The sequence below is a fragment of the Scyliorhinus torazame genome, chromosome 3 (genome assembly GCF_047496885.1).
Source record: "Scyliorhinus torazame isolate Kashiwa2021f chromosome 3, sScyTor2.1, whole genome shotgun sequence".
In the NCBI taxonomy this organism is placed as follows: Eukaryota; Metazoa; Chordata; class Chondrichthyes; order Carcharhiniformes; family Scyliorhinidae; genus Scyliorhinus; species Scyliorhinus torazame.
In genome coordinates, this window is record NC_092709.1 from 347015009 (window position 1) to 347040767 (window position 25759).

General features: G+C 55.4%; 1 protein-coding gene across 1 annotated transcript in view; it reads right to left on the reverse strand.

The window, feature by feature from the left end:
• The window catches only part of dysf (dysferlin, limb girdle muscular dystrophy 2B (autosomal recessive)), a 427787-nt gene that overhangs the window by 86852 nt on the left and 315176 nt on the right, over positions 1-25759 (reverse strand). The window contains exons 34-36 of the mRNA XM_072497740.1: positions 25621-25650; positions 21596-21619; positions 455-496 (exon numbers count right to left, since the gene is read on the reverse strand). Coding sequence (XP_072353841.1) covers positions 455-496; positions 21596-21619; positions 25621-25650 — 96 coding nt within the window. The remainder of the gene's footprint in view (positions 1-454; positions 497-21595; positions 21620-25620; positions 25651-25759) is intronic.

Below are 25759 nucleotides of genomic sequence, written 5' to 3' on the forward strand. Positions count from 1 at the left end.
GAGTGCAGTGAGGGAGGGAAGAGAGCAAATTAGGAGTGATTATGTGAAGCAATGAAGAGCCACGGAAAAGTAGGAAAACAAGTGAGAGGAGAAACAGGAAGAAAAGAAGCGTAAAGGGATCAAATCGAAATACGGCCACAGTCAGCGAAGAACCAGGGTCAGGGGAGCGAGACAGACAGTGCAGAAGAGAGAGAATGAGGGACAGGTGGAGAAATGGGGCAGACGGAGAGAGATAGAGGGAAAACTGAGGCACAAAGGCTGTCAAACAAAGAATTAGACAAATCTGGAGATCTGGGATTTTCTTGTTTCGCTCGTTAGGGGATGGCCCTAATCGCAGGGGAATATCAGGCAAGGTTCATGATGCATATATTTTTTCTCACGTTCAGTTTTGGCAAAGTATATTTACAAATCAACGACACAAAGTACTAAAGGTTCAGAGGCTGAGCAGATATACCCATTGTAGCAGAGCCTCGCAGAAGAAATCCGGAACGCAGAGCTGATTTCAGAGGAGAATTGTGGAGGGAAAAAGCAGAGAGATTGTTAGATATTCACGAGAAAAAAAGATTCATGAAACATAAGAGACAAACCAATGTTGTTGGAGCAGTGGAAACTCCTTCAAACCCCAAAACACAGCCCTACGCCCCACAGACTTTTCCCACTCAGCCCTCTGTGTCTCAGGCTTCCTCCCCTCAAACCTCTGTACATCAGTCTTCCTCCCCCGAGGCACTCCATCCCTCAGATTTTCTTCCCCTCAGTCCCCTGCGCCTCAGTCCCTCAGCCCTCCTCCCTCTCAGCCCTCTTCCCCCTCAGCCCTCTGTCCCTCAGACCTCCTCCCCCTCAGCACTCCATCCCTCAGACTTTCTTCTCCTCAAACCTTCTCAACCTGAGCTCTCTGTCCCTCAGCACTCTGTCTCTCACACATCCTCCCCTCAACCCTCTATGCCTCAGACTTCCTCCCCCTCAATCCTCTGTCCCTCAAACTGCCTTCCCCTAAACACTCAGACTTCATCCCTCTGTCCCTCAGCACTCTACCTGTGCCTTTTGATCTCCACTACTTTGACTTTTAGCCTTCCAACTATTATCTTTGACCTTTAGCCCTCGACGTCTTAGACCTCAATGCCCATTGTGTCTTTGGTCCTCCGATCTCTACCACACAGTCTTATGTGGGAGGTAACCACAGTACATCCTTTGGTAAATCATTGTCGTGTTCCTTGATGTATATTCCCAAATCTGGAACTCCACTCATGCCTTCGCTTCCTGCATTCCCTCTCCTCTGCTTGCCTCCTACCCTCCACCTTTTCCCCTTCCTCAATCTCTCCTTTCTACCATTCCTCTTTCCTGCCCCTCCTCCCTTCCCTTTCCACTCTCTCTTTCAGCTTTTCACCCTATTCTGCCCTTCCTCTTCCTTTTGACACTTCCTCCTTCCTCTCCTTCTCTTCAGCCAGCCGCCTCTCCCTCGTGCAAGCGGCCATTTTGACAGCCGTTAGCCAGTGACACTATTGGTCAGTTGGGTTGTACTTGATTTTTCTCCACAGATAATACAAACAGTACAACATCGTAACCCAGTGTGCATCCCTTCATGACAAGAACACAAGTGATAACAGGAGAAGGCCATTTGGCCTTCCAATTTGGTTCCAACCCCATGTACAGGTTTGCTGACGATACGACCATAGTGGGCCGGATCTCGAATAACGACGAGTCAGAATACAGGAGGGAGATAGAGAACCTAGTGGAGTGGTGTAGCGACAACAATCTCTCCCTCAATGCCAGCAAAACTAAAGAGCTGGTCATTGACTTCGGGAAGCAAAGTACTGTACACCACCCCTGTCAGCATCAACGGGGCCGAGGTGGAGATGGTTAGCAGTTTCAAATTCCTAGGGGTGCACATCTCCAACGATCTGTCCTGGTCCACCCACGTCGACGCTACCACCAAGAAAGCACAACAGCGCCTATACTTCCTCAGGAAACTAAGGAAATTCGGCATGTCCACATTGTCTCTTACCAACTTTTACAGATGCACCATAGAAAGCATCCTATCAGGCTGCATCACAGCCTGGTATGGCAACTGCTCGACCCAGGACCGCAAAAAACTTCAGAGTTGTGAACACCGCCCAGTCCATCACACGAACCTGCCTCCCATCCATTGACTCCATCTACACCTCCCGCTGCCTGGGGAAAGCGGGCAGCATAATCGAAGACCCCTCCCACCCGGCTTACTCACTCTTCCAACTTCTTCCATTGGGCAGGAGATACAGAAGTCTGAGAACAAGCACGAACAGACTCAAAAACAGCTTCTTCCCCACTGTCACCAGACTCCTAAATGACCCTCTTATGGACTGACCTCATTAACACGACACCCTGTATGCTTCATCCGATGCCAGTGCTTATGTAGTTACATTGTATATGTTGTGTTGCCCTATTATGTATTTTCTTTTATTCCCTTTTCTTCCCATGTACTTAATGATCTGTTGAGCTGCTCGCAGAAAAATACTTTTCACTGTACCTCGGTACACATGACAATAAACAAATCCAATCCAATCCAATCCAATCCCTCCAGCCTACTGTGCCAGGTTGATCTGATTGGGACGTAAAATCCACTTCCCTCTCTGTCCTCCATAACCCTGGATCCCTCGTCAATGACCCAGCCTCCAGTACTCGCTGGGGGAGAGGATTCCGCAGACTAACGACCCTCTGAGGGGAGACATTCCTCCTCACCTCCGTCTTAAATGGGAGACCCCCCCCCCCAACCCTTATTGTTAAACGGCGCCCCCAGTTCTGGGTTCCCCCACGAGGGGAAACCAGCACCCCCGCTGCCAATCCCCCACAAACTAGTCAAACCGGAGCTCGTCCTGATGCGTGTTTACCCACCAGGCCCTGGGGTGGCCAATTCTGATTGGACGCAATCCTGGAAGGTGTTTTGTCACATGACCCCTCCCCCCCCCCCCCCCGCCCCCTGCAACCCGGTCAAGCTGCCTTGACGTTCCCCTCCATCGCCCCACGGTCTCACTACAAAGCCTTCGAATAAAACCAAGAACAAAATACAGCAGGCCTGTCTTTTCTTTTTCAGGAACAATAAAGCCCGGCCATGTATATTTCCCACTGGGTTTTGTTTCGTTCACACCAGAATCCAGGTGATCCATTCATTAGCGTTGGGTGGGGTTACTGGGTTATGGGGATAGGGTGGAGGTGTTGACCTTGGGTAGGGTGCTCTTTCCAAGAGCCGGTGCAGACTCGATGGACCGAGTGGCCTCCCCTTCCGCACTGTAAATTCTATGATAGTTCTCAGAGATTCTCGGGAACCTCTGGAGAGTTGGCAGCAATTCCGAGGACCCGAGCAACGGGAAGGGCCGGCTGTTTGAGCATGGGGAGCTTCGCAAGTTTCCAAAGCTGCAGCTCCGGACCCCTCCGGACCCCCCCCCCCCCTGCCCCCCCCCCTGCCCCCCCCTCCCCCCTGCCCCCCCCCCTGCCCCCCCCCTGCCCCCTCCCTGCCCCCCCTGCCCCCTCCCCCCGCACATCCAGCTCTCTGTCAGCGACAGATCACAGACACACACAATACCTCCCGGCCAAATTGGCAGAATGTGCTTTTTCTTTAATTAGACACTTGCCTCTCGTTAAAGGGCTAACACCTTCCTGCTTTTAATTAAAGGGCTGCTGAGACCCAGCCTCCCGGCCAAGCCACAAAGGAGTGAAAGCAGGAAGCACATTGTTCACATGAAAGGCTGGTTGGAGATCTGGCATTTTCTTCCTGCCGAAAAGGCGTCTTTGCTGGGTCTCGGGACTCAACGGGGGCTGAGCGAGACACCAGCCGAATCCAACTGAATGGTGGGACAGGCTGGAGAAACCGAATGACCTCCTCCTCGCCCCCTTCGAATTCAGTGTCCGCTCTGCCTGAGAAGCTCGAGTCCCACCCCAGAAATCGTCGCGAGAGATACAATCCAGTCAGTGCAGGGCTGGGGGAGGTGCGGCCTTCAGCCGGAATGTTAAACTGAGGCCCCACCGGCCCTCTCGGGATCCCACCGGACTCTCTCTCCAGTGCTGTGGTCAGGGGTTACCTACCCCCCCCCCCCACGCCCACCACCACCACCCAGACGTGGTGGCCTGGCCGGTTACCCAGCTGTTGTCTGCGGGAGCTTACTGTGCAGGCATTGGTGGCCATGTTCCCTACGTGGCAATTAGTAAGCACACTTCAAAAGAACAAAGAACAAAGATAAATGACAGCACAGGAACAGGCCCTTCGGCCCTCCAAGCCTGCGCCGATCCAGATCCTCTATCTAAAACTGTCACCTATTTTCTAAGGAGCTGTATCCCTCTGCTCCCTGCCCATTCATGTATCTGTCTAGATACATCTTAAATGACGCTATCGTGCCCGCCTCTACCACCTCTGCCGGCAATGAGTTCCAGGCACCCACCACCCTCTGCGTAAAGAACTTTCCACGCACATCTCCCTTAAACTTTCCCCCTCTCACCTTGAACTCGTGACCCCTAGTAATTGAGTCCCCCACTCTGGGAAAAAGCGTGTTGCTATCCACCCTGTCTATATCTCTCATAATTTTGTAGACCTCAATGAGGTCCCCCCTCAACCTCCGTCTTTCTAATGAAAATAATCCTAATCCACTCAACCTCTCTTCATAGCTAGCGCCCTCCATACCAGACAACATCCTGGTGAACCTCCTCTGCACCCTCTCTAAAGCATCCACATCCTTCTGGTAATGTGGCGACCAGAACTGTACGCAGTATTCCAAATGTGGACGAACCAAAGTCTTTTCCAACTGTAACATGACCTGCCGACTCTTGTACTCAATACCCCTTCCGATGAAGGAAAGCATGTTGTATGCCTTCTTGACCACTCTATCGACCTGCGCAGCCACCTTCAGGGTACAATGGACCTGAACACCCGGATCTCTCTGTACATCAATTTTCCCCAGGGCTTTTTCATTTACCGTATAGTCCGCTCTTGAATTGGATCTTCCAAAATGCATCACCTCGCATTTGCCTGGATTGAACTCCATCTGCCATTTCTCCGCCCAACTCTCCAATCTATCTATATTCTGCTGAATTCTCTGACAGTCCCCTTCACTATCTGCTACTCCACCAATCTTAGTGTCATCTGCAAACTTGCTAATCAGACCACCTATACCTTCCTCCAGATCATTTATGTATATCACAAACAACAGTGGTCCGAGTATGGATCCCTGTGGAACACCACTAGTCACCTTTCTCCATTTTGAGACACTCCCTTCCACCACTACTCTCTGTCTCCTGTTGCCCAGCCAGTTCTTTATCCATCTAGCTAGTACACCCTGAACCCCATGAGACTTCACTTACTCCATCAGCTTACCATGGGGAACTTTATCAAACGCCTTACTGAAGTCCATGTATATGACATCTACAGCCCTTCCCTCATCAATCAACTTTGTCAATCACAAAAAAAAAGAACTTTGGTCGCAAAATCCTCTGGGGCACAAAGAGGTTGCGGGAGGCGTCACAGAAATGCAATTAGTTTTCACCTTGATTCCACGGGCACCATCTAGCTCGTACTCCGCAGGTTACAGGGATTCCATATCCTGGCTTGGGGTGCAGTTAGCCAACTGAGAGGAGAACCTGGGGCCCAGCGTCAATTAATTCCAGAGTTTGGCCTGATGAGGCTCCGAGACTCGAGTTGTTGTTGGAGAGATGTCAATGATTTGTTTTTTAATATAGATTTAGAGTACCCAATTCATTTTTTTTCCAATTAGGGGGCAATTTAGCGTGGTCAATCCACCTACCCTGCACATCTTTGGGTTGTGGGAGCGAAACCCACGCAGACACGGGGAGAATGTGCAAACTCCACACGGACAGTGACCCAGGGCCGGGATCGAACCTGGGACCTCGGCGCCGTGAGGCAGCAGGGCTAACCCACTGCCCCACCGTGCTGCCCTCGGGAGATGTCAATGATGCCGCAGCTCTCCTGCCCTGGTTGAAGTTGGTGCGGTTATGTCTATTGTGAAGGCTGCACAGAACAGGGCGGGGGGGGGGGGGGGGACAGAGGAGGAAAATGTCCAACAACAGCTTCAGTCTGACTGAATCCATCTGTTTGGGCCCCCGGCACAATTTGACCAATTGCACCCCTTCCTTGGCAGCTGTTTTCAGATTCGGTGGCCGACCTGATATCCTGCCCTCGCTCCCCACCCTTCACCCACCCCAACCCTCACCCTACTTAAGCCCACGCCCCCACCCTATCCCCGTAACCCAGTAACCTTTTGGACACTAAGGGTCAATTTCGCACGGCCAATCAATTTTTATAATCTTTATTACTGTCACACGTAGGCTTACATTAACAGTGTGGATGAGCAGAGAGATCTCGGTGTCCATGTACGTAGATCCCTGAAAGTTGCCACCCCAGTTGAGAGGGTTGTTAAGAAGGCGTACGGTGTGTTAGCTTTTATTGGCAGAGGGATTGAGTTTCGGAGCCATGAGGTCATGTTGCAGCTGTACAACACTCTGGTGCGGCCGCATTTGGAGTATTGCGTGCAATTCTGGTCGCCGCATTATGGGAAGGATGTGGAAGCATTGGAAAGGGTGCAGAGCAGATTTACCAGGATGTTGCCTGGTATGGAGGGAAAATCTTATGGGGGAAGGCTGAGGGCCTTGAGGCTGTTTTCGTTGGAGAGAAGAAGGTTAAGAGGTGACTTAATTGAGGCATACAAGATGATCAGAGGATTGGATAGGGTGGACAGTGAGAGCCTTTTTCCTCGGACGGTGATGTCTAGCATGAGGGGACATAGCTTTAAATTGAGGGGAGATAGATATAGGACAGATGTCAGAGGTAGGTTCTTTATTCAGAGAGTAGTAAGGGCGTGGAATGCCCTGCCTGCAGCAGTAGTGGACTCGCCAACATTAAGGGCATTCAAATGGTCATTGGATAGACATATGGACGCTAAGGGAATAGTGTAGATGGGCTTTAGAGTGGTTTCACAGGTCGGCGCAACATCGAGGGCCGAAGGGCCTGTACTGCGTTGTAATGCTCTATGCTCTGTGTTCTATGTTCTCAACACTGCAATGAAGTTACTGTGAAAATCCCCTCGTCACCATTGGCGGCTGTGATTTCAGTTGCCTGGACCCCAAGTTCTGGAAAGCCCTCCCTTAACGTCTCGCCCGCTTTAAGATCATCGTTAAAAATCCATCTCTTTGATCAAGATGGTGGTCAGCTTTAATTCCCACTTCCCAAGCCCTCCCCAGACTTATCCGACTTACAGTTTGCACTGAACGAGTCCCTTCCTGCTTTACAAGGAGCATTGCTGCCCCCTCCTGGCCTCTGTGTAACACTGCAGGAAGAGTCATTTACGTTCGGGTCACTTCACAGTAGGTCGAGGGTACCAAGGATAATTGGGGGAGGAGGGGGGGGGGGGGGGGGGCGGCAATTGAAGAGCATCCCATTGAATGAGGAGTGACAGGGTGTGTGGTAAGAGGTTGTTTCCCCTGGCTGCAGGGTTAGGACACACAATGCCGCAGGATAAGGGGTCCATTCATTTCGGACAGAGATGGGGGAGAAAAGTACTAACAGGGGAAATTAATAGATTTAGTAGAAGTTAGAGTAAGAGCACAAGTGTTGATATCCCACTCGACCTGACACACCCCAAGGTTCAGAGGGCAGCAGTCCTCTCCAGCAAAGCCTTGTTGTTTACTGTTAGAAAGGTAAAGGTTAAGTTGGAGCATCTGGGAAGAGAGCGAAAGACAGATAGTCTCCAGCCGGGAGGAGAAACCACTGCTTCAGGTGATGGGTTCAATGATAAACCGATATATATATAGTGGTGATCTGTGACTTGGCAGAGTATTGTTTCAGGGGTCTTTCTGAAGGAGTGCCATAGCGGAGGGGAGTGCCGTAGCGGAGGGGAGTGCCGTAGCGGAGGGGAGTGCTGTAACAGAGGGGGGTGCCGGAGCGGAGGGGAGTGCCATAGCGGAGGGGAGTGCCATAGCGGAGGGGAGTGCCATAGCGGAGGGGAGTGCTGTAACAGAGGGGGGTGCCGGAGCGGAGGGGAGTGCTGTAACAGAGGGGAGTGCCGTAGCGGAGGGGAGTGCCGTAGCGGAGGGTAATGCCGTAGCGGAGGGGAGTGCTGTAACAGAGGGGGGTGCCGGAGCGGAGGGGAGTGCCGTAACAGAGGGGAGTGCTGTAACAGAGGGGGGTGCCATAGCGGAGGGGAGTGCCGTAGCGGAGGGGAGTGCCGTAGCGGAGGGGAGTGCTGTAACAGAGGGGGGTGCCGGAGCGGAGGGGAGTGCCATAGCGGAGGGGAGTGCCATAGCAGAGGGGAGTGCCATAGCGGAGGGGAGTGCCATAGCGGAGGGGAGTGCCGTAGCGGAGGGGAGTGCTGTAACAGAGGGGGGTGCCGGAGCGGAGGGGAGTGCCGTAACAGAGGGGAGTGCTGTAACAGAGGGGGGTGCCGTAGTGGAGGGGAGTGCCGGAGCGGAGGGGAGTGCAGTAACGGAGGGGGGTGCCGGAGCGGAGGGGAGTGCTGTAACAGAGGGGGTTGCCGTAGCGGAGGGGAGTGCCGTAGTGGAGGGGAGTGCCGTAGCGGAGGGGAGTGCTGTAACGGAGGGGAGTGCCGTAGCGGAAGGGAGTGCTGTAACAGAGGGGGTTGCCGTAGCGGAGGGGAGTGCCGTAGCGGAGGGGAGTGCCGTAGCGGAGGGGAGTGCTGTAACAGAGGGGGGTGCCGTAGCGGAGGGGAGTGCTGTAACGGAGGGGAGTGCTGTAACGGAGGGGAGTGCCGTAGCGGAGGGGAGTGCTGTAACGGAGGGGAGTGCCGTAACGGAGGTGAGTGCCGTAGCGGAGGGGAGTGCTGCAACAGAGGGGGGTGCCGTAGCGGAGGGGAGTGCTGTAACGGAGGGGAGTGCCGTAGCGGAGGGGAGTGCCGTAGCGGAGGGGAGTGCTGTAATAGAGGGGAGTGCTGTAACGGAGGGGAGTGCCGTAGCGGAGGGGAGTGCTGTAATAGAGGGGAGTGCTGTAACGGAGGGGAGTGCCATAGCGGAGGGGAGTGCCGTAGCGGAGGGGAGTGCTGTAACAGAGGGGGGTGCCGGAGCGGAGGGGAGTGCTGTAACAGAGGGGAGTGCCGTAGCGGAGGGGAGTGCCGTAGCGGAGGGTAATGCCGTAGCGGAGGGGAGTGCTGTAACAGAGGGGGGTGCCGGAGCGGAGGGGAGTGCCGTAACAGAGGGGAGTGCTGTAACAGAGGGGGGTGCCGTAGTGGAGGGGAGTGCCGGAGCGGAGGGGAGTGCAGTAACGGAGGGGGGTGCCGGAGCGGAGGGGAGTGCTGTAACAGAGGGGGTTGCCGTAGCGGAGGGGAGTGCCGTAGTGGAGGGGAGTGCCGTAGCGGAGGGGAGTGCTGTAACGGAGGGGAGTGCCGTAGCGGAAGGGAGTGCTGTAACAGAGGGGGTTGCCGTAGCGGAGGGGAGTGCCGTAGCGGAGGGGAGTGCCGTAGCGGAGGGGAGTGCTGTAACGGAGGGGAGTGCCGTAGCGGAGGGGAGTGCCGTAGCGGAAGGGAGTGCTGTAACAGAGGGGGGTGCCGTAGCGGAGGGGCGTGCTGTAACGGAGGGGAGTGCCGTAGCGGAGGGGAGTGCCGTAGCGGAGGGGAGTGCTGTAACAGAGGGGGGTGCCGTAGCGGAGGGGAGTGCTGTAACGGAGGGGAGTGCTGTAACGGAGGGGAGTGCCGTAGCGGAGGGGAGTGCTGTAACGGAGGGGAGTGCCGTAACGGAGGTGAGTGCCGTAGCGGAGGGGAGTGCTGCAACAGAGGGGGGTGCCGTAGCGGAGGGGAGTGCTGTAACGGAGGGGAGTGCCGTAGCGGAGGGGAGTGCCGTAGCGGAGGGGAGTGCTGTAATAGAGGGGAGTGCTGTAACGGAGGGGAGTGCCGTAACGGAGGGGAGTGCCGTAGCGGAGGGGAGTGCCGTAGCGGAGGGGAGTGCCGTAACGGAGGGGAGTGCTGTAACAGACGGGAGTGCCGTAGCGGAGGGGAGAGCCGTAGCGGAGGGGAGTGCCGTAGCGGAGGGGAGTGCCGTAGCGGAGGGGAGTGCCGTAGCGGAGGGGAGTGCCGTAGCTGAGGGGAGTGCTGTAACAGAGGGGAGTGCCCGAGCGGAGGGGAGTGCCGTAGCGGAGGGGAGTGCCGTAGCGGAGGGGACTGCTGGAAGAGAGGGGAGTGCCGTAGCGGACGGGAGTGCCGTACCGGAGTGCAGTGCCGTAGCGGAGGGGAGTGCTGTAACGGAGGGGAGTGCCGTAGCGGAGGGGAGTGCTGTAACAGAGGGGGGTGCCGTAGCGGAGGGGAGTGCTGTAACAGAGGGGGGTGCCGTAGCGGAGGGGAGTGCCCTGGCGGAGGGGAGTGCTGTAACAGAGGGGGCTGCCGTAGTGGAGGGGATTGCTGTAACGGAGGGGAGTGCCGTAGCGGAGGGGTGCCGTATCGGAGGGGTGTGCCGTAGCAGAGGGGAGTGCCGTAGCGGACGGGAGTGCCGTAGCGGAGGGGAGTGCCATAGCGGAGGGGAGTGCTGTAGCTGAGGGGAGTGCCGTATCGGAGGGAAGTGCCGTAGCAGAGGGGAGCGCCGTAGCAGAGGGGAGTGCCGTAGCGGAGGGGAGTGCCGTAGCAGAGGGGAGTGCCGGAGCGGAGGGGAGTGCCATAGCGGAGGGGAGTGCCATAGCAGAGGGGAGTGCCATAGCGGAGGGGAGCGCCGTAGCTGAGGGGAGTGCCGTAGCGGAGGGGAGTGCTGTAGCGGAGGGGAGTACCGTAGCGGAGCGGAGTGCCGTAGCGGAGGGGAGTGCTGTAACAGAGGGGGGTGCAGTAGCGGAGGGGAGTGCTGTAACAGAGGGGGGTGCAGTAGCGGAGGGGAGTGCTGTAACAGAGGCGGGTGCCGTAGCGGAGGGGAGTGCTGTAACGGAGGGGAGTGCCGTAGTGGAGGGGAGTGCTGTAACGGAGGGGGGTGCTGTAGCGGAGGGGGGTGCCGTAGAGGAGGGAAGTGCCGTAACAGAGGGGAGTGTCGTTGCGGACGGGAGTGCTGTAACAGAGGGGGGTGCCGTAGCGGAGGGGAGTGCCGTAGCGGAGGGGAGTGCCGTAGCGGAGGGGAGTGCTGTAACAGAGGGGCTGCCGTAGCGGAGGGGAGTGCCGTAGCTGAGGGGAGTGCCGTAGCGGAGGGGAGTGCTGTAGCAGAGGGGAGTGCAGGAGCGGAGGGGAGTGCCATAGCGGAGGGGAGTGCCGTAGCGGAGGGGAGTGCCGTAGCTGAGGGGAGTGCCGTAGCGGAGGGGAGTGCCGTAGCAGAGGGGAGTGCAGGAGCGGAGGGGAGTGCCGTAGCTGAGGGGAGTGCCGTAGCGGAGGGGAGTGCTGTAGCAGAGGGGAGTACCATAGCGGAGGGGAGTGCCGTAGCGGAGGGGAGTGCTGTAACAGAGGGGAGTGCCGTAGCGGACGGGAGTGCAGGAGAGGAGGGGAGTGCCGTAGCGGAGGGGAGTACCATAGTGGAGGGGAGTGCCATAGCAGAGGGTAATGCCGTAGCGGAGGGGAGTGCTGTAACGGAGGGGAGTGCCGTAGCGGAGGGGAGTGCTGTAGCTGAGGGGAGTGCTGTAGCTGAGGGGAGTGCCGTAGCGGAGGGGAGTGCCGTAGTGGAGGGGAGTGCTGTAACAGAGGGGCGTGCAGTAGCGGAGAGGAGTGCTGTAACGGAGGGGAGTGCCTTAGCGGAGGGGAGTGCCGGAGCAGAGGGGAGTGCCGGAGTGGAGGGGAGTGCCGGTGCGGAGGCGAGTGCCGGAACAGAGGGGAGTTCTAGAGCAGAGGGCAGTGCTGTAGTAAGGGTCTCTAAGACCGTTCTCTTCATGTTGAAGCTTGAATAAACGATCATAACAGTTAGGGGCTGGTTTAGCACAGTGGGCTAAACTGCTGTTGTAATGCAGAACAATGCCAGCAGCGCGGGTTCAATTCCCATACCAGCCTCCCCGAACAGGCGCCGGAAAGTGACGACTAGGGGTTTTTCACAGTAACTTCATTGAAGCCTACTTGTGACAATAAGTGATTATTATTGTGTTAGATACAGCACTTGAGGTGAAGGGGCCAAAGGATATGGGGCACCGGCGGGATTAGACCAATGAGTTGGATGATCAGCCTCGATCACAATGAATGGTGGATCATAAGGGGAGTACCGTAGCGGAGGGGAGTGCCGGAGCAGAAGGGAGTGCCGTAGCGGAGGGGAGTGCCGGAGCGGAGGGGAGTGCCGGAGCGGAGGGGAGTGCCGGAGCGGAGGGGAGTGCCGGAGCGGAGGGGAGTGCCGGAGCGGAGGGGAGTGCCGTAGCGGAGGGGAGTGCCGGAGCAGAAGGGAGTGCCGGAGCAGAAGTAGACCACTCGGCCCATCGAGTCTGCTCTGCCATTCAATCATGGCTGATATGGGCAGCACGGCAGCACAGTGGTTAGCACTGTTGCTTCACAGCGCCAGGGTCCCAGGTTCGATTCCCGGCTTGGGTCACTGTCTGTCGGAATCGGCAGTTCTTCCCGTGTCTGCGTGGGTTTCCTCCGGGTGCTCCGGTTTCCTCCCACAAGTCCCGAAAGACGTGCTTCTTAGGTGAATTGGACATTCTGAATTCTCCCTCTGTGTACCCGAACAGGCGTCGGAGTGTGGCGACTAGGGGCTTTTCACAGTAACTTCATTGTGACAATAAAGATTATTATTATTATTCTCATCTCAATTCTCCTGCCTTCTCCCCATAACCCCTGATCCCCTTATTAATCAAGAACCTATCTATCTCTGTCTTAAAGACACGCAGTGATTTGGCCTCCACAGCCTCCTGCGGCAAAGAGTTCCACAGATTCACCACCCTCTGGCTGAAGAAATTCCTCCTCATCTCAGTTTTAAAGGATCGACCCTTTAGTCTGAGATTGTGTCCTCTGGTTCTAGTTTTTCCTACAAGTGAAAACATCCTCTCCACGTCCACTCTATCCAGGCCTCGCAGTATCCTGTAAGTTTCAATAAGATCCCCCCTCATCCTTCTAAACTCCATTGAGTACAGACCCAGAGTCCTCAACTGTGTGGTAGTATGTATTGGGGGTCATGTGGGACTGGAAGCCCTAATGTCATTGGCTGACAGATCCCGGGTCCTGGTTGGCCGTTGACCTCATGCTCCGCCCTGAAGGCGAAGTATAAGAAGCCGGTGCCTTCCCCCGCAGGCCAGTTTACTATCGGGCTGCTGGGGAACAGACACGCTTAATAAAGCCTCGTTGACTTCACTCTATTCGTCTCACGGAGTCTTTGTGCGCCACAATTTATTAAGCGTGCCTAAAAAGGACTATGGAGCTCAGGATCATTCCAGAATGCCTGAGGATCAGCCCCCACGCAGTGAATGCGGCAGCAGCCTTCAAACACTGGCAGACTTGCTTCGAGGCCTACCTCAGACCGACCACCGGCCGAGTCTCAGACGAACAAAAACTGCAGGTCCTGCACTCGAGGGTGAGCACGGAGATTTTCACCCTCATTGAAGACACCGACGATTTCCAGACGGCGTTCACAGCACTGAGAAGTCTCTACGTTCGCCCAGTTAACCAAATCTACGCTCGCTACCAGCTCGCGACAAGACGGCAAGCTCCCGGAGAATCGATGGACGAGTTCTACGCCGCGCTGCTGATTTTGGGACGAGCCTGCAGCTGCCCGTCGGTGAATGCAAACGAACATACGGACATGTTAATGCGCGATGCTTTTGTGGCAGGTATGCAATCCTCCCAAATCCGCCAAAGACTTCTAGAAAAAGAGTCGCTAGGACTCTCAGAGGCACGGGCCCTGGCAGCCTCGCTGGAAGTAGCCACGCGTAATACCCGCGCCTACGGCCCCGACCGCGCGGCAGGCCATTGGGCCCCGTACGTACCCGCCGCGGCAAACCCCCTACCCCCCCCCCCCCGGACACTCCACAGGCTTGCGCAGTCCAAACGCCGAGTCGCACCGGGGGCGCCCGCTGTTATTTCTGCGGCCAGGCGAAGCACCCCCGACAACGCTGTCCGGCCCGTGCAGCCATCTGCAAAAGCTGCGGGAAAAAGGGCCACTATGCGGTGGTGTGCCGATCCCGCGAGGTCGCCGCCGTCCCGGGAGAACAGGGAGCCCGACAGGCAGTCTATGCCTCCCAACCCCCCCAGCACGCCATGTGCGACCCGCAGACGCCGCCATTTTGGGTCCCGACCACCACGAGGGGAGGAGGGGCGCCACCATCTTGGACCGCCCCCGACCTGTACGACGCATGGGGGCGGCCATTTTGTCCACCCCCGACGCCATCTTGTGACCCCTCAGCCACGTGCGATGTATGGGGGTGGCCATTTTGTCCATCCCCGACGCCATCTTGGACGGCAACAACGGACCCCACCCCACTACTACAACCACGGCTCGCTTCGGTTACACTCGATCAGGCTCGGCCCCGGACTCTCCAGACGACAACGACAACGGTCCTAATTAACGGCCACGAGACGCCATGCCTAGTCGACTCCGGGAGCACAGAAAGTTTTATACATCCCGACACGGAAAGACGCTGTTCCTTAACTACCTTCCCCAGCGCACAAAAGATTTGCCTAGCTGCAGGATCCCACTCCGTACAGATCCAGGGATTCTGCATAGTTACCCTAACGGTACAGGGGAGGGAATTCAAAAACTACAAACTTAACGTCCTTCCCCAACTCTGTGCCCCCACCTTGCTGGGCTTAGATTTTCAATGTAACCTACAGAGCCTTACGTTTAAATTCGGCGGCCCCATACCCCCACTCACTATCTGCGGCCTCGCCACCCTCAAGGTGCAACCCACGTCCTTGTTTCCGAACCTCACCCTGGATTGCAAACCCGTCGCCACTAGGAGCAGACGGTACAGCGCCCAGGACCGGACCTTCATTCGCTCCGAAGTCCAGCGGCTACTAAAGGAGGGCATAATCCAGGCCAGCAATAGTCCCTGGAGAGCGCAGGTGGTAGTAGTGAAGACAGGGGAGAAACAAAGGATGGTCATTGACTATAGCCAGACCATCAACAGGTACACACAACTAGACGCGTACCCTCTCCCCCGCATATCCGACATGGTCAATCGGATTGCAAAGTATAAAGTCTTCTCCACCGTGGACCTCAAGTCCGCCTACCATCAGCTCCCCATCCGCCCAAGTGACCGCAAGTACACAGCCTTCGAGGCAGACGGGCGATTATACCATTTCCTACGGGTCCCTTTTGGCGTCACAAACGGGGTCTCGGTCTTCCAACGGGAGATGGACCGAATGGTTGATCAACATGGGTTACGGGCCACGTTCCCGTACCTCGACAATGTAACCATCTGCGGCCACGATCAGCAGGACCACGACGCCAACCTCCAAAAATTCCTCCAGACTGCCAAAGCCTTGAACCTCACGTACAACGAGGACAAGTGCGTTTTTAGCACCGATCGGCTAGCCATTCTGGGCTACATAGTGCGCAATGGGATAATAGGCCCCGATCCTGAACGTATGCGCGCACTCATGGAATTTCCCCTCCCGCACTGCCCAAAAGCCCTGAAACGCTGCCTGGGGTTCTTTTCATACTACGCCCAGTGGGTCCCCCAGTACGCAGACAAGGCCCGCCCCCTAATACAGACCACGACTTTCCCGCTGTCGACAGAGGCTTGCCAGGCCTTCAGCCGCATCAAAGCGGACATCGCAAAGGCCACGATGCGCGCCATCGACGAGTCCCTCCCCTTCCAGGTCGAGAGCGACGCCTCTGACGTAGCTCTAGCGGCTACCCTTAACCAAGCGGGCAGACCCGTGGCCTTCTTCTCCCGAACCCTCCACGCCTCAGAAATCCGCCACTCCTCAGTGGAAAAGGAAGCCCAAGCCATAGTGGAAGCTGTGCGACATTGGAGGCATTACCTGGCCGGCAGGAGATTCACTCTCCTCACTGATCAACGGTCGGTAGCCTTCATGTTCGATAATGCACAGCGGGGCAAGATCAAGAACGACAAGATCTTGCGGTGGAGGATCAAACTCTCCACCTTCAACTATGAGATCTTGTACCGGCCCGGAAAGCTGAACGAGCCGTCCGATGCCCTATCCCGCGGCACATGTGCCAACGCACAAATTGACCGCCTCCAAGCCCTCCACGAGGACCTCTGCCACCCGGGGGTCACTCGGTTTTACCACTTCATCAAGTCCCGCAATCTCCCATACTCCTTAGAGGAGGTCCGTACAGTCACAAGGGACTGCCACATCTGCGCAGAATGCAAGCCGCATTTTTTCAGGCCAGATGGAGCGCACCTGATTAAGGCTTCCCGCCCCTTTGAACGCCTCAGTCTCGATTTCAAAGGGCCCCTCCCCTCCACCGACCGCAACGCGTATTTCCTTAATGTAGTGGACGAATGCTCCCGCTTCCCTTTTGCCATTCCCTGCTCCGACATGACCGCGGCCACAGTCATTAAAGCCCTGAACAGCATCTTCACGCTGTTCGGTTAACCCGCATACGTCCACAGCAACAGGGGGTCCTCTTTCATGAGTGACGAGCTGCGCCAGTTGCTGCTCAGCAAGGGCATAGCCTCAAGCAGGACGACCAGCTACAACCCCCGGGGGAACGGGCAAGTAGAGAGGGAGAATGGCACGGTCTGGAAGGCCGTTCTACTGACCCTACGGTCCAGGGACCTCCCAGTTTCACGGTGGCAGGAGGTCCTCCCGGACGCTCTCCACTCCATCCGGTCGTTATTATGTACGAGCACTAATCAAACGCCGCATGAGCGTCTCCTTGTTTTCCCTAGGAGGTCCTCCTCTGGAACGTCGCTGCCGACCTGGCTGGCGGCCCCAGGACCCATCCTGCTCCGAAAGCACGTGCGGGCACATAAGGCGGACCCGTTGGTCGAAAGAGTTCACCTCCTCCACGCAAACCCCCAGTACGCCTACGTGGAGTACCCCGACGGCCGACAGGACACGGTCTCCCTGCGGGATCTGGCGCCCACCGGCACCACGCACACCCCCCCCGACACCATCAACCCAACCGCCCCCCTTCCTGCCACCGCCGCACCCCGCGACCGCCCCCTTCCCAGGAGGATCAGTCCCCCTCCCCTTTGCACCGACAGCTGAAACCGTGCGGCTCCCGGAGGCGACAACGCTGGTACAAGCACCACCACCACCGCCGGGGCCGAGGCGATCGACACGGACGACCAGACCGCCCGACCGACTCGTGGCGTCGATGTAAAACAAAGATGGACTGTCCAATGAACATTTTGTTTTTCCTATACCCTCTGTAAATAGTTGTAACAGGACGATACTGTCCAATACGGTACTACCATGTAACTGTTCTATCCTCCCAGGACCAGCCCTGTAAACCCTTACCACCATACGAAGCATCACCCCGCCGGGTTCATTTTTGACAAGGGGTGAATGTGGTAGTATGTATTGGGGATCATGTGGGACTGGAAGCCCTAATGTCATTGGCTGACAGATCCCGGGTCCTGGTTGGCCGTTGAACTCATACTCCGCCCTGAAGGCGAAGTATAAGAAGCCGGTGCCTTCCCCCGCAGGCCAGTTTACTATCGGGCTGCTGGGGAACAGACACGCTTAATAAAGCCTCATCGACTTCACTCTATTCGTCTCACGGAGTCTTTGTGCGCCACAAACTGTTCCTCATACGACAAGCTCTTCATTCCAAGGATCATTCTTGTGAACCTTCTCTGGACCCTTTCCAAGGCCAGCACATCCTTCCTTCAATACGGGGCCCAAAACTGCTCACAATACTCCAAATGGGGTCTGACCAGAGCCTTATCCAGCCTCAGAAGCACATCCTTGGTCTTGTATTCTAGCCCTCTCGACATGAATGCTAACATTACATTTGTCTTCCAGACTGCCGACTGAACCTGCACATTAACCTTAAGAGAATCGTGAACAAGGACTCCCAAGTCCCTTTGTGCTTCTGATTTACTAAGCCTTTCCCCATTTAGAAAATAGTCTATACCTAAATTCCTCCTTCCAAAGTGCATAACCTCACACTTTTCCACATTGTATTCCACCTGCCACTTCATTGCCCACGGGAGAATCCATCCCGGGGTTTCCCGATGGCCCTTACACCTTGTGAGGTCTAGCGAGACGTCATGATCTGGATCCCGCCCACAACGGAGCTCGGAGAATTTCACCCCCGTCTCGCCCACATTTACAAATGTTTTCATCTCTGGGGAGCTGAACTCGCCGGCGAGATCAGGGTGGTGTTTTGAAAGGGTGCCCTGATCTCTTCATGAGCTTATGGGTTCCCCACAGCCCCCCACCCATGGGCAATGTTGCCCCCCCCCCCCCCACACACACACACACACATTGCCATTATCCCACACCCCACTATGGAGTCGCTGAGGGCTCCCTCTTTTCAGGCCTCCCCACCCCTACCGTTCAGGTCCCCCTTTCAGGACCCCCCCCCCCTCCCTCCCCCCCTTCGAGAGTAGGACAGGGGCAGATCAGAAGCATCACACCCACCACGTGGCTTAGAGAAGACTGGTTAGTTAGACTGAGTTACTACAGCAAGATTAGCAGGAGAGTCAAACTCATAAGAGAACTGTACTAATGGTTCAATAAATCACATTGAACTTACTTCAAAGTCTGGAGTATCTTTTGGTCAAAGCTGCATCGAGTTGCAGCCTGTGTTATCACAGAGTACATAACACAATGCCCCCTTCACCACCCCAACCTTTATGAGGACCCTTCATACCCACCCTTCATTAGCTTGGCTCCCCTCAGTCCCAGGCCTTTGGCAGTGCCACCCCGACATCTGGGCAATGCCAGAGTAGCAATGCCAAGGTGCACAGTAGCCAGAGGGAGAACCAGAGAGCTTCCTGACCTGATAGTGTGTGGGGTGGGAGTGTCTGTGTGTGGAGGGTGCGAGCTTGTGTGTGGGGGCGTGTGTGTTTGTGTGTGTGTGTGGGGGGGGGGGAGAGTGTGTGTGTGTGTGGGGGGGGTTGTGTGTGTGTGTGGGGGGGGGGAATGTGTGTGTGGGGGAGTGGGAACATGTGTGTGGGGTGTGTGTGTGTGTGTGTGGGGGGGGGGGAGGAGTGTGGGGGTGGGAATGTGTGTGTGTGGGGGGGGGGAGAGTGTGTCTGTGTGTGGGGGGGGTTGTGTGTGTGTGTGGGCGGGGGAATGTGTGTGTGGGGGGGTGGGAACATGTGTGTGGGGTGTGTGTGTGTGTGTGGGGGGGGGGAGGAGTGTGTGTGTGGGGGTGGGAATGTGTGTGTGTGGGGGTGGGAATGTGTGTGGGGGGGTGTATGTATGTGTGTGTGTGTGTGTGTGTGTTGAGGGGGAGTGTGTGTGTGGGGGTGGGAATGTGTGTGTCGGGATGGGAATGGGTGTGTGTGGGGGTGGGAATGTGTGTGGGGGGGGTTGGGAATGTGTGTGTGGGGTGTGTGTGTGTGTGTGTTGAGAGGGAGTGTGTGTGGGGGTGGGAATGTGTGTGTGTGTGGGGGTGGGAATGTGTGTGTGGGGGGGTGGGAACATGTGTGTGGGGTGTGTGTGTGTGTGTGTGTTGAGGGGGAGTGTGTGTGGGGGTGAGAATGTGTGTGTGTGGGGGTGGGAATGTGTGTGTGTGGGGGTGGGAATGTGTGTGTGGGGTGTGTGTGTGTGTGTGTGTTGAGGGGGAGTGTGTGTGGGGGTGGGAATGTGTGTGTGTGGGGGTGGGAATGTGTGTGTTGGGGTGTATGTGTGTGTGTGTGTGTGTGTGTTGAGGGGGAGTGTGTGTGGGGGTGGGAATGTGTGTGTGTGGGGGTGGGAATGTGTGTGTGTGGGGGTGGGAATGTGTGTGTTGGGGTGTATGTGTGTGTGTGTGTGTGTGTGTTGAGGGGGAGTGTGTGTGGGGGTGGGAATGTGTGTGTGGGGGGGTGGGAATGTGTGTGTGGGGGGGTGGGAATGTGTGTGTGGGGGGGTGGGAATGTGTGTGGGGGGGTGTATGTGTGTGTGTTGAGGGGGAGTGTGTGTGGGGGTGGGAATGTGTGTGTGTGGGGGTGGGAATGTGTGTGTGGGGGGGTGGGAATGTGTGTGTGGGGGGTGGGAATGTGTGTGGGGGGGTGGGAATGTGTGTGGGGGGGTGGGAATGTGTGTGGGGGGGTGGGAATGTGTGTGGGGGGGTGTATGTGTGTGTGTTGAGGGGGAGTGTGTGAGGGGTAGAGGAGTCTGTGTGAGGGGAGGGGGGCATTGTGTGTGGTGGGAGAGTTACAAATCCCCTCCAAACTTCAGACAAAGAAACCAAAGAGACAAAACATGAAAAGATGAGAGATAATCCCATTCCCCGTTAACTAAGTCTTTCTAAAGAGCAGTGTCCCACTTCCTACCTCCTCCGTTGATTGGCCATCCAGTTAGTAGTTTACAAAGCAGGAATTAACTGAGGGATTGCCGGTATTGGAGAAGTTGCTGGGTTAATAATCTATTTGACCCTGTGAGCAGAGACGATCTATTTAAGCGACGAGAGAAAATTGTCTACACGCTGAAGTTGCTCAACGTGTCCTCCTGTCCCCATGGCAACATGATGGGTAAAGTCAGTGCCCCCACGTCCGAGCCTTTCGTGACCCCCCCATTCTTCTCTTTCTGGTATCTTCCTTCAGGTCATCTACAGACCATGGGCTGGATTTTCCGATTTTCAGGCTATGTCCGGAAGATTTGTCTGGTTTTACGACGAGAAGTGAGGGGCGAGCGGCCACGCCACATAAAACTCCCGGGCTCCACGAAATAAACGGCCGGAGAATTGCCGGTTCCGTCACCGCGCCCGTCGGCAACCTGCAGCGGTCGCGCAGTGCAAAATGGCACTGGCTGTGCGCGGGCCCAGCCTGGCAGATAGTGTCCCCTTGAACAGCCCCTGGCCACCCTCGGACCACCCTCCTCCCCCTACCAGTCACCCCAGCTCTCGCCAAAGCCCCCCCCACCCACCGGCCACAGCCCACTGCCACCACACCGGGTTCCCGGAAACTGAGGGCACGCGTCCCCCGTGCCATCGGGAACTCGGCCCATTGGGGGCGGGGCACCGTGGAGGCCGTCCCAATGGCGTGCGGTGTACTCCTCCATGATGCCGTTTCGGTTGGGGCGGAGCATTCCGAAAACAGGCAGCGCCCTGATTCGGTCGTAAACAGGTATTCTCCGCCCGACCGCCGATTACGGGTCAATGTGAGACTCCGGACCCACAGTACTGTGTCTATCCTCAGAAATGGCTGAATGAGCCATTCAGTATCGTCAAGATCACTGCCCAATGCCAGCCTTGCCATAAGCTCCCGTCGCCTACCAATAAAAGAAAAATCAGTTCTATCTTTCTTTCTCTCTTTTATTTCTTCCCTTCTTTCAACCCGTGTGACGATCTGATGAGAACAAGAGTGGCGTTCCTCCACATCTGCCCAATTGAACTCACTCGTGGCCATCCACTCCAGGAAAGAGATGCCGCAGCAGCTTATCTAAGTTATTTTTAAATAAAAAGAGTCTCAGCCAGGGACAAAGCCATCGAGCCCACCAAATCTATCAGTGCCAGAGACCGATGATGGACCAACCTCTCATTCTCCACTTGTCCAAGGTCCCAATTTCCTCCCCAACTCCCATCCCAACCAAGCCCATCTCCGTGCCAAGTGAGAGAGCACAGTGGAACACAAACTACCAATTGGTGGCACATATTTTGCCCTCACCTCCTTCAGCGTGCCGAACTCCTCCTTGGGACAGCAACATGAGGAGAAAAGGAAGAGAATCCTTGTTAGTGCCAGCCGCACAATGGATCTTGCAACATTCCTGCTGTGCCACTCTCCCGATCGTTCAGGCGAAAACAGGGACAGCATGGACAATGAGTGGGGGGGGGGGGGCGCGGTGGCAAAGCGGTAACCTCAATGGGCTAGTATGTCAACGGCCCACACTAATGATCTGGGGATAGGGTAACTCAATTAATAAACTGGAATCTCAGTAATGGTGCGCACGAAACGCCCCCCGTGAAAACCCGTCTGGTTCACTAATGCCCCTTTAGGGGAGGAAATCTGCCGAACTTACCTGGCCTGGCCTACATGTGACTCCAAACCCCCAGCAACGTGGTTGACTGATAATTGCCCCCTCTGAAATGGCCTGGCAAGCCGCTCGGCTCAATTAGGGATGGGAAATAAACGCCAGCCCAGCCAGGAACGTGCATATCCCATCAAATGATTTGTAAATCAATTCTCCTCAGGGCACAGCAGGCCACGGGGAGATCTGGTTGAGATGTTCAACATCATGAGGGGTCAGTAGAGTTAGGTTTTTCCGACAGCTGAAGGATGGATAATCAGGGAAGACGGATTTAAGATAAAAGAAGCAAAAGTGACATCTTTATGCAGAGGGTGGTTAGCATTTGGAACGCTCCAGCCAAGAGGGTGGTGGAGACGAGAGTCAATAATAACCTTGGGAAGCGGCAACGGCGAATCAACTGCAGGGGTGGAGTTAACCAGTGTGGTAATGAGATTAACAAGACGGCTCTTTGAGTGAGCTAGCACAGCATCCATGGGCTGAAGGGCCTTTCTCGGAGTTGTACGAGTCTACGATTCTACGCCGTGAGTTGGCACAACAGGCAAGGTACGGGCTGGCAGGTTGCCCCCCCCCCCTCCCTCCCACTCGGGTTTGGAGTTATGGTGCCCTGACTGCTGCTGGCGGAATGGTGAGCGTCAGTGGGCTATTGAATCCTCTCCCCCTGCCCCATTCCTTCGTCCCCTCCACGGCGGGCAGCTCCTCACATCCACGAGGACCAAATGCCAAGGGGTGAAAAGGACAAAGGTTCGCTGGGTTAAAAAACACAACACTCGGGGGGGAAAAAAACGAAACAGGGTGAAACTGGGCTGGGGACAGCTCCACAAGTTTGGGACATCAGTGATCGACAGCCCGTCCGGCATTCCTGCTGACTAAGATGAAAAGGCAATACGTTCTACTCCCTGGCTGTCCAATCACAGTGTCCGATAAAGCACTCGGGGGGGGGCTTGAGGTTGCTTCAATCGCCAAACTTTTACCTAAATGCCAGTAGGAGGCGGCAGATTTCTGATGTAGCGCGATCACCGTCTTATGGAAAACAACAGTATAGGATGATCCCATGGGCAGTCTTGTAGACGTTGAACTGTCACAGACCTGCAGATACCACAGGCTGAGCGGCCAAAGTTAATCAATAATTGGGAGGTTGGCAGGTAGAATTCCATTTGCCCACAGAGTTTTGAAATGGTTTAAAAATTAATATTTCAGTGGAAAATTAGTCATTTGCCTGTGCTGTACCTGTCCTGGGAGTGTTTGGTGGGGACAGTGTGGAGGGAGCTTTACTCTGTATCTAACCCCGTGCTGTACCTGTCCTGGGAGTGTTTGATGGGGACAGTGTAGAAGGAGCTTTACTGTGTGTCTAACCCCGTGCTGTACCTGTCCTGGGAGTGTTTGATGGGGACAGTGTAGACGCAGCTGTACTCGGTATCTAACCCTGTGTGTACCTGTCCTGGGAGTGTTTGATGGGGACAGTGTAGAGGGAGCTTTACTCTGTATCTAACCCCGTGCTGTACCTGTCCTGGGAGTGTTTGATGAGGACAGTGTAGAGGGAGCTTTACTCTGTATCTAACCCCGTGCTGTACCTGTCCTGGGAGTGTTTGATGGGGACAGTGTAGAGGGAGTTTTACTCTGTATCTAACCCCGTGCTGTACCTGTCCTGGGAGTGTTTGATGGGGACAGTGTAGACGCAGCTGTACTCGGTATCTAACCCTGTGTGTACCTGTCCTGGGAGTGTTTGATGGGGACAGTGTAGAGGGAGCTTTACTCTGTATCTAACCCCGTGCTGTACCTGTCCTGGGAGTGTTTGATGAGGACAGTGTCGAGGGAGCTTTACTCTGTATCTAACCCCGTGCTGTACCTGTCCTGGGAGTGTTTGATGGGGACAGTGTCGAGGGAGCTTTACTCTATATCTAACCCCGTGCTGTACCTGTCCTGGGAGTGTTTGATGGGGACAGTGTAGACGCAGCTGTACTCGGTATCTAACCCTGTGTGTACCTGTCCTGGGAGTGTTTATTGGGGACAGTGTAGAGGGAGCTTTACTCTGTATCTAACCCTGTGTGTACCTGTCCTGGGAGTGTTTGATGGGGACAGTGTAGAGGGAGCTTTACTCTGTATCTAACCCCGTGCTGTACCTGTCCTGGGAGTGTTTGATGAGGACATTGTCGAGGGAGCTTTACTCTGTATCTAACCCCTTACTGTACCTGTCCTGGGAGTTTTTGATGAGGACAGTGTAGAGGGAACTTTACTCTGTATCTAACCCCGTGCTGTACCTGTCCTGGGAGTGTTTGATGGGGACAGTGTAGAGGGAGCTTTACTCTGTATCTAACCCCGTGCTGTACCTGTCCTGGGAGTGTTTGATGGGGACAGTGGAGAGGGAGCTTTACTCTGTATCTAACCCCATGCTGTACCTGTCCTGGGAGTGTTTGATGGGGACAGTGTCGAGGGAGCTTTACTCTGTATCTAACCCTGTGTGTACCTGTCCTGGGAGTGTTTGATGGGGACAGTGTAGAGGGAGCTTTACTCTGTATCTAACCCCGTGCTGTACCTGTCCTGGGAGTGTTTGATGGGGACAGTGTCGAGGGAGCTTTACTCTGTATCTAACCCTGTGTGTACCTGTCCTGGGAGTATTTGATGGGGACAGTGTAGAGGGAGCTTTACTCTGTATCTAACCCCGTGCTGTACATGTCCTGGGAGTGTTTGATGAGGACAGTGTCGAGGGAGCTTTACTCTGTATCTAACCCCGTGCTGTACCTGTCCTGGGAGTGTTTGATGGGGACAGTGTAGACGCAGCTGTACTCGGTATCTAACCCTGTGTGTACCTGTCCTGGGAGTGTTTATTGGGGACAGTGTAGAGGGAGCTTTACTCTGTATCTAACCCTGTGTGTACCTGTCCTGGGAGTGTTTGATGGGGACAGTGTAGAGGGAGCTTTACTCTGTATCTAACCCCGTGCTGTACCTGTCCTGGGAGTGTTTGATGAGGACATTGTCGAGGGAGCTTTACTCTGTATCTAACCCCTTACTGTACCTGTCCTGGGAGTTTTTGATGAGGACAGTGTAGAGGGAACTTTACTCTGTATCTAACCCCGTGCTGTACCTGTCCTGGGAGTGTTTGATGGGGACAGTGTAGAGGGAGCTTTACTCTGTATCTAACCCCGTGCTGTACCTGTCCTGGGAGTGTTTGATGGGGACAGTGGAGAGGGAGCTTTACTCTGTATCTAACCCCATGCTGTACCTGTCCTGGGAGTGTTTGATGGGGACAGTGTCGAGGGAGCTTTACTCTGTATCTAACCCTGTGTGTACCTGTCCTGGGAGTGTTTGATGGGGACAGTGTAGAGGGAGCTTTACTCTGTATCTAACCCCGTGCTGTACCTGTCCTGGGAGTGTTTGATGGGGACAGTGTCGAGGGAGCTTTACTCTGTATCTAACCCTGTGTGTACCTGTCCTGGGAGTATTTGATGGGGACAGTGTAGAGGGAGCTTTACTCTGTATCTAACCCCGTGCTGTACATGTCCTGGGAGTGTTTGATGAGGACAGTGTCGAGGGAGCTTTACTCTGTATCTAACCCCGTGCTGTACCTGTCCTGGGAGTGTTTGATGAGGACAGTGTAGAGGGAGCTTTACTCTGTATGCAACATGGACAGGTGAGATTATGAATACGTCCAGACTATCAGTCTTACCTGCAAGCCAGGAATGCGGTGGACTGTACGCTGTATGACAAAAGAGACACAAAGAACAATTAGATTAGAGTGATATTTATCTTTCTGACTCCAGGATATTAGTTCAGAATTTCTCCAACTCTTTTGCTGTTGTTAACGT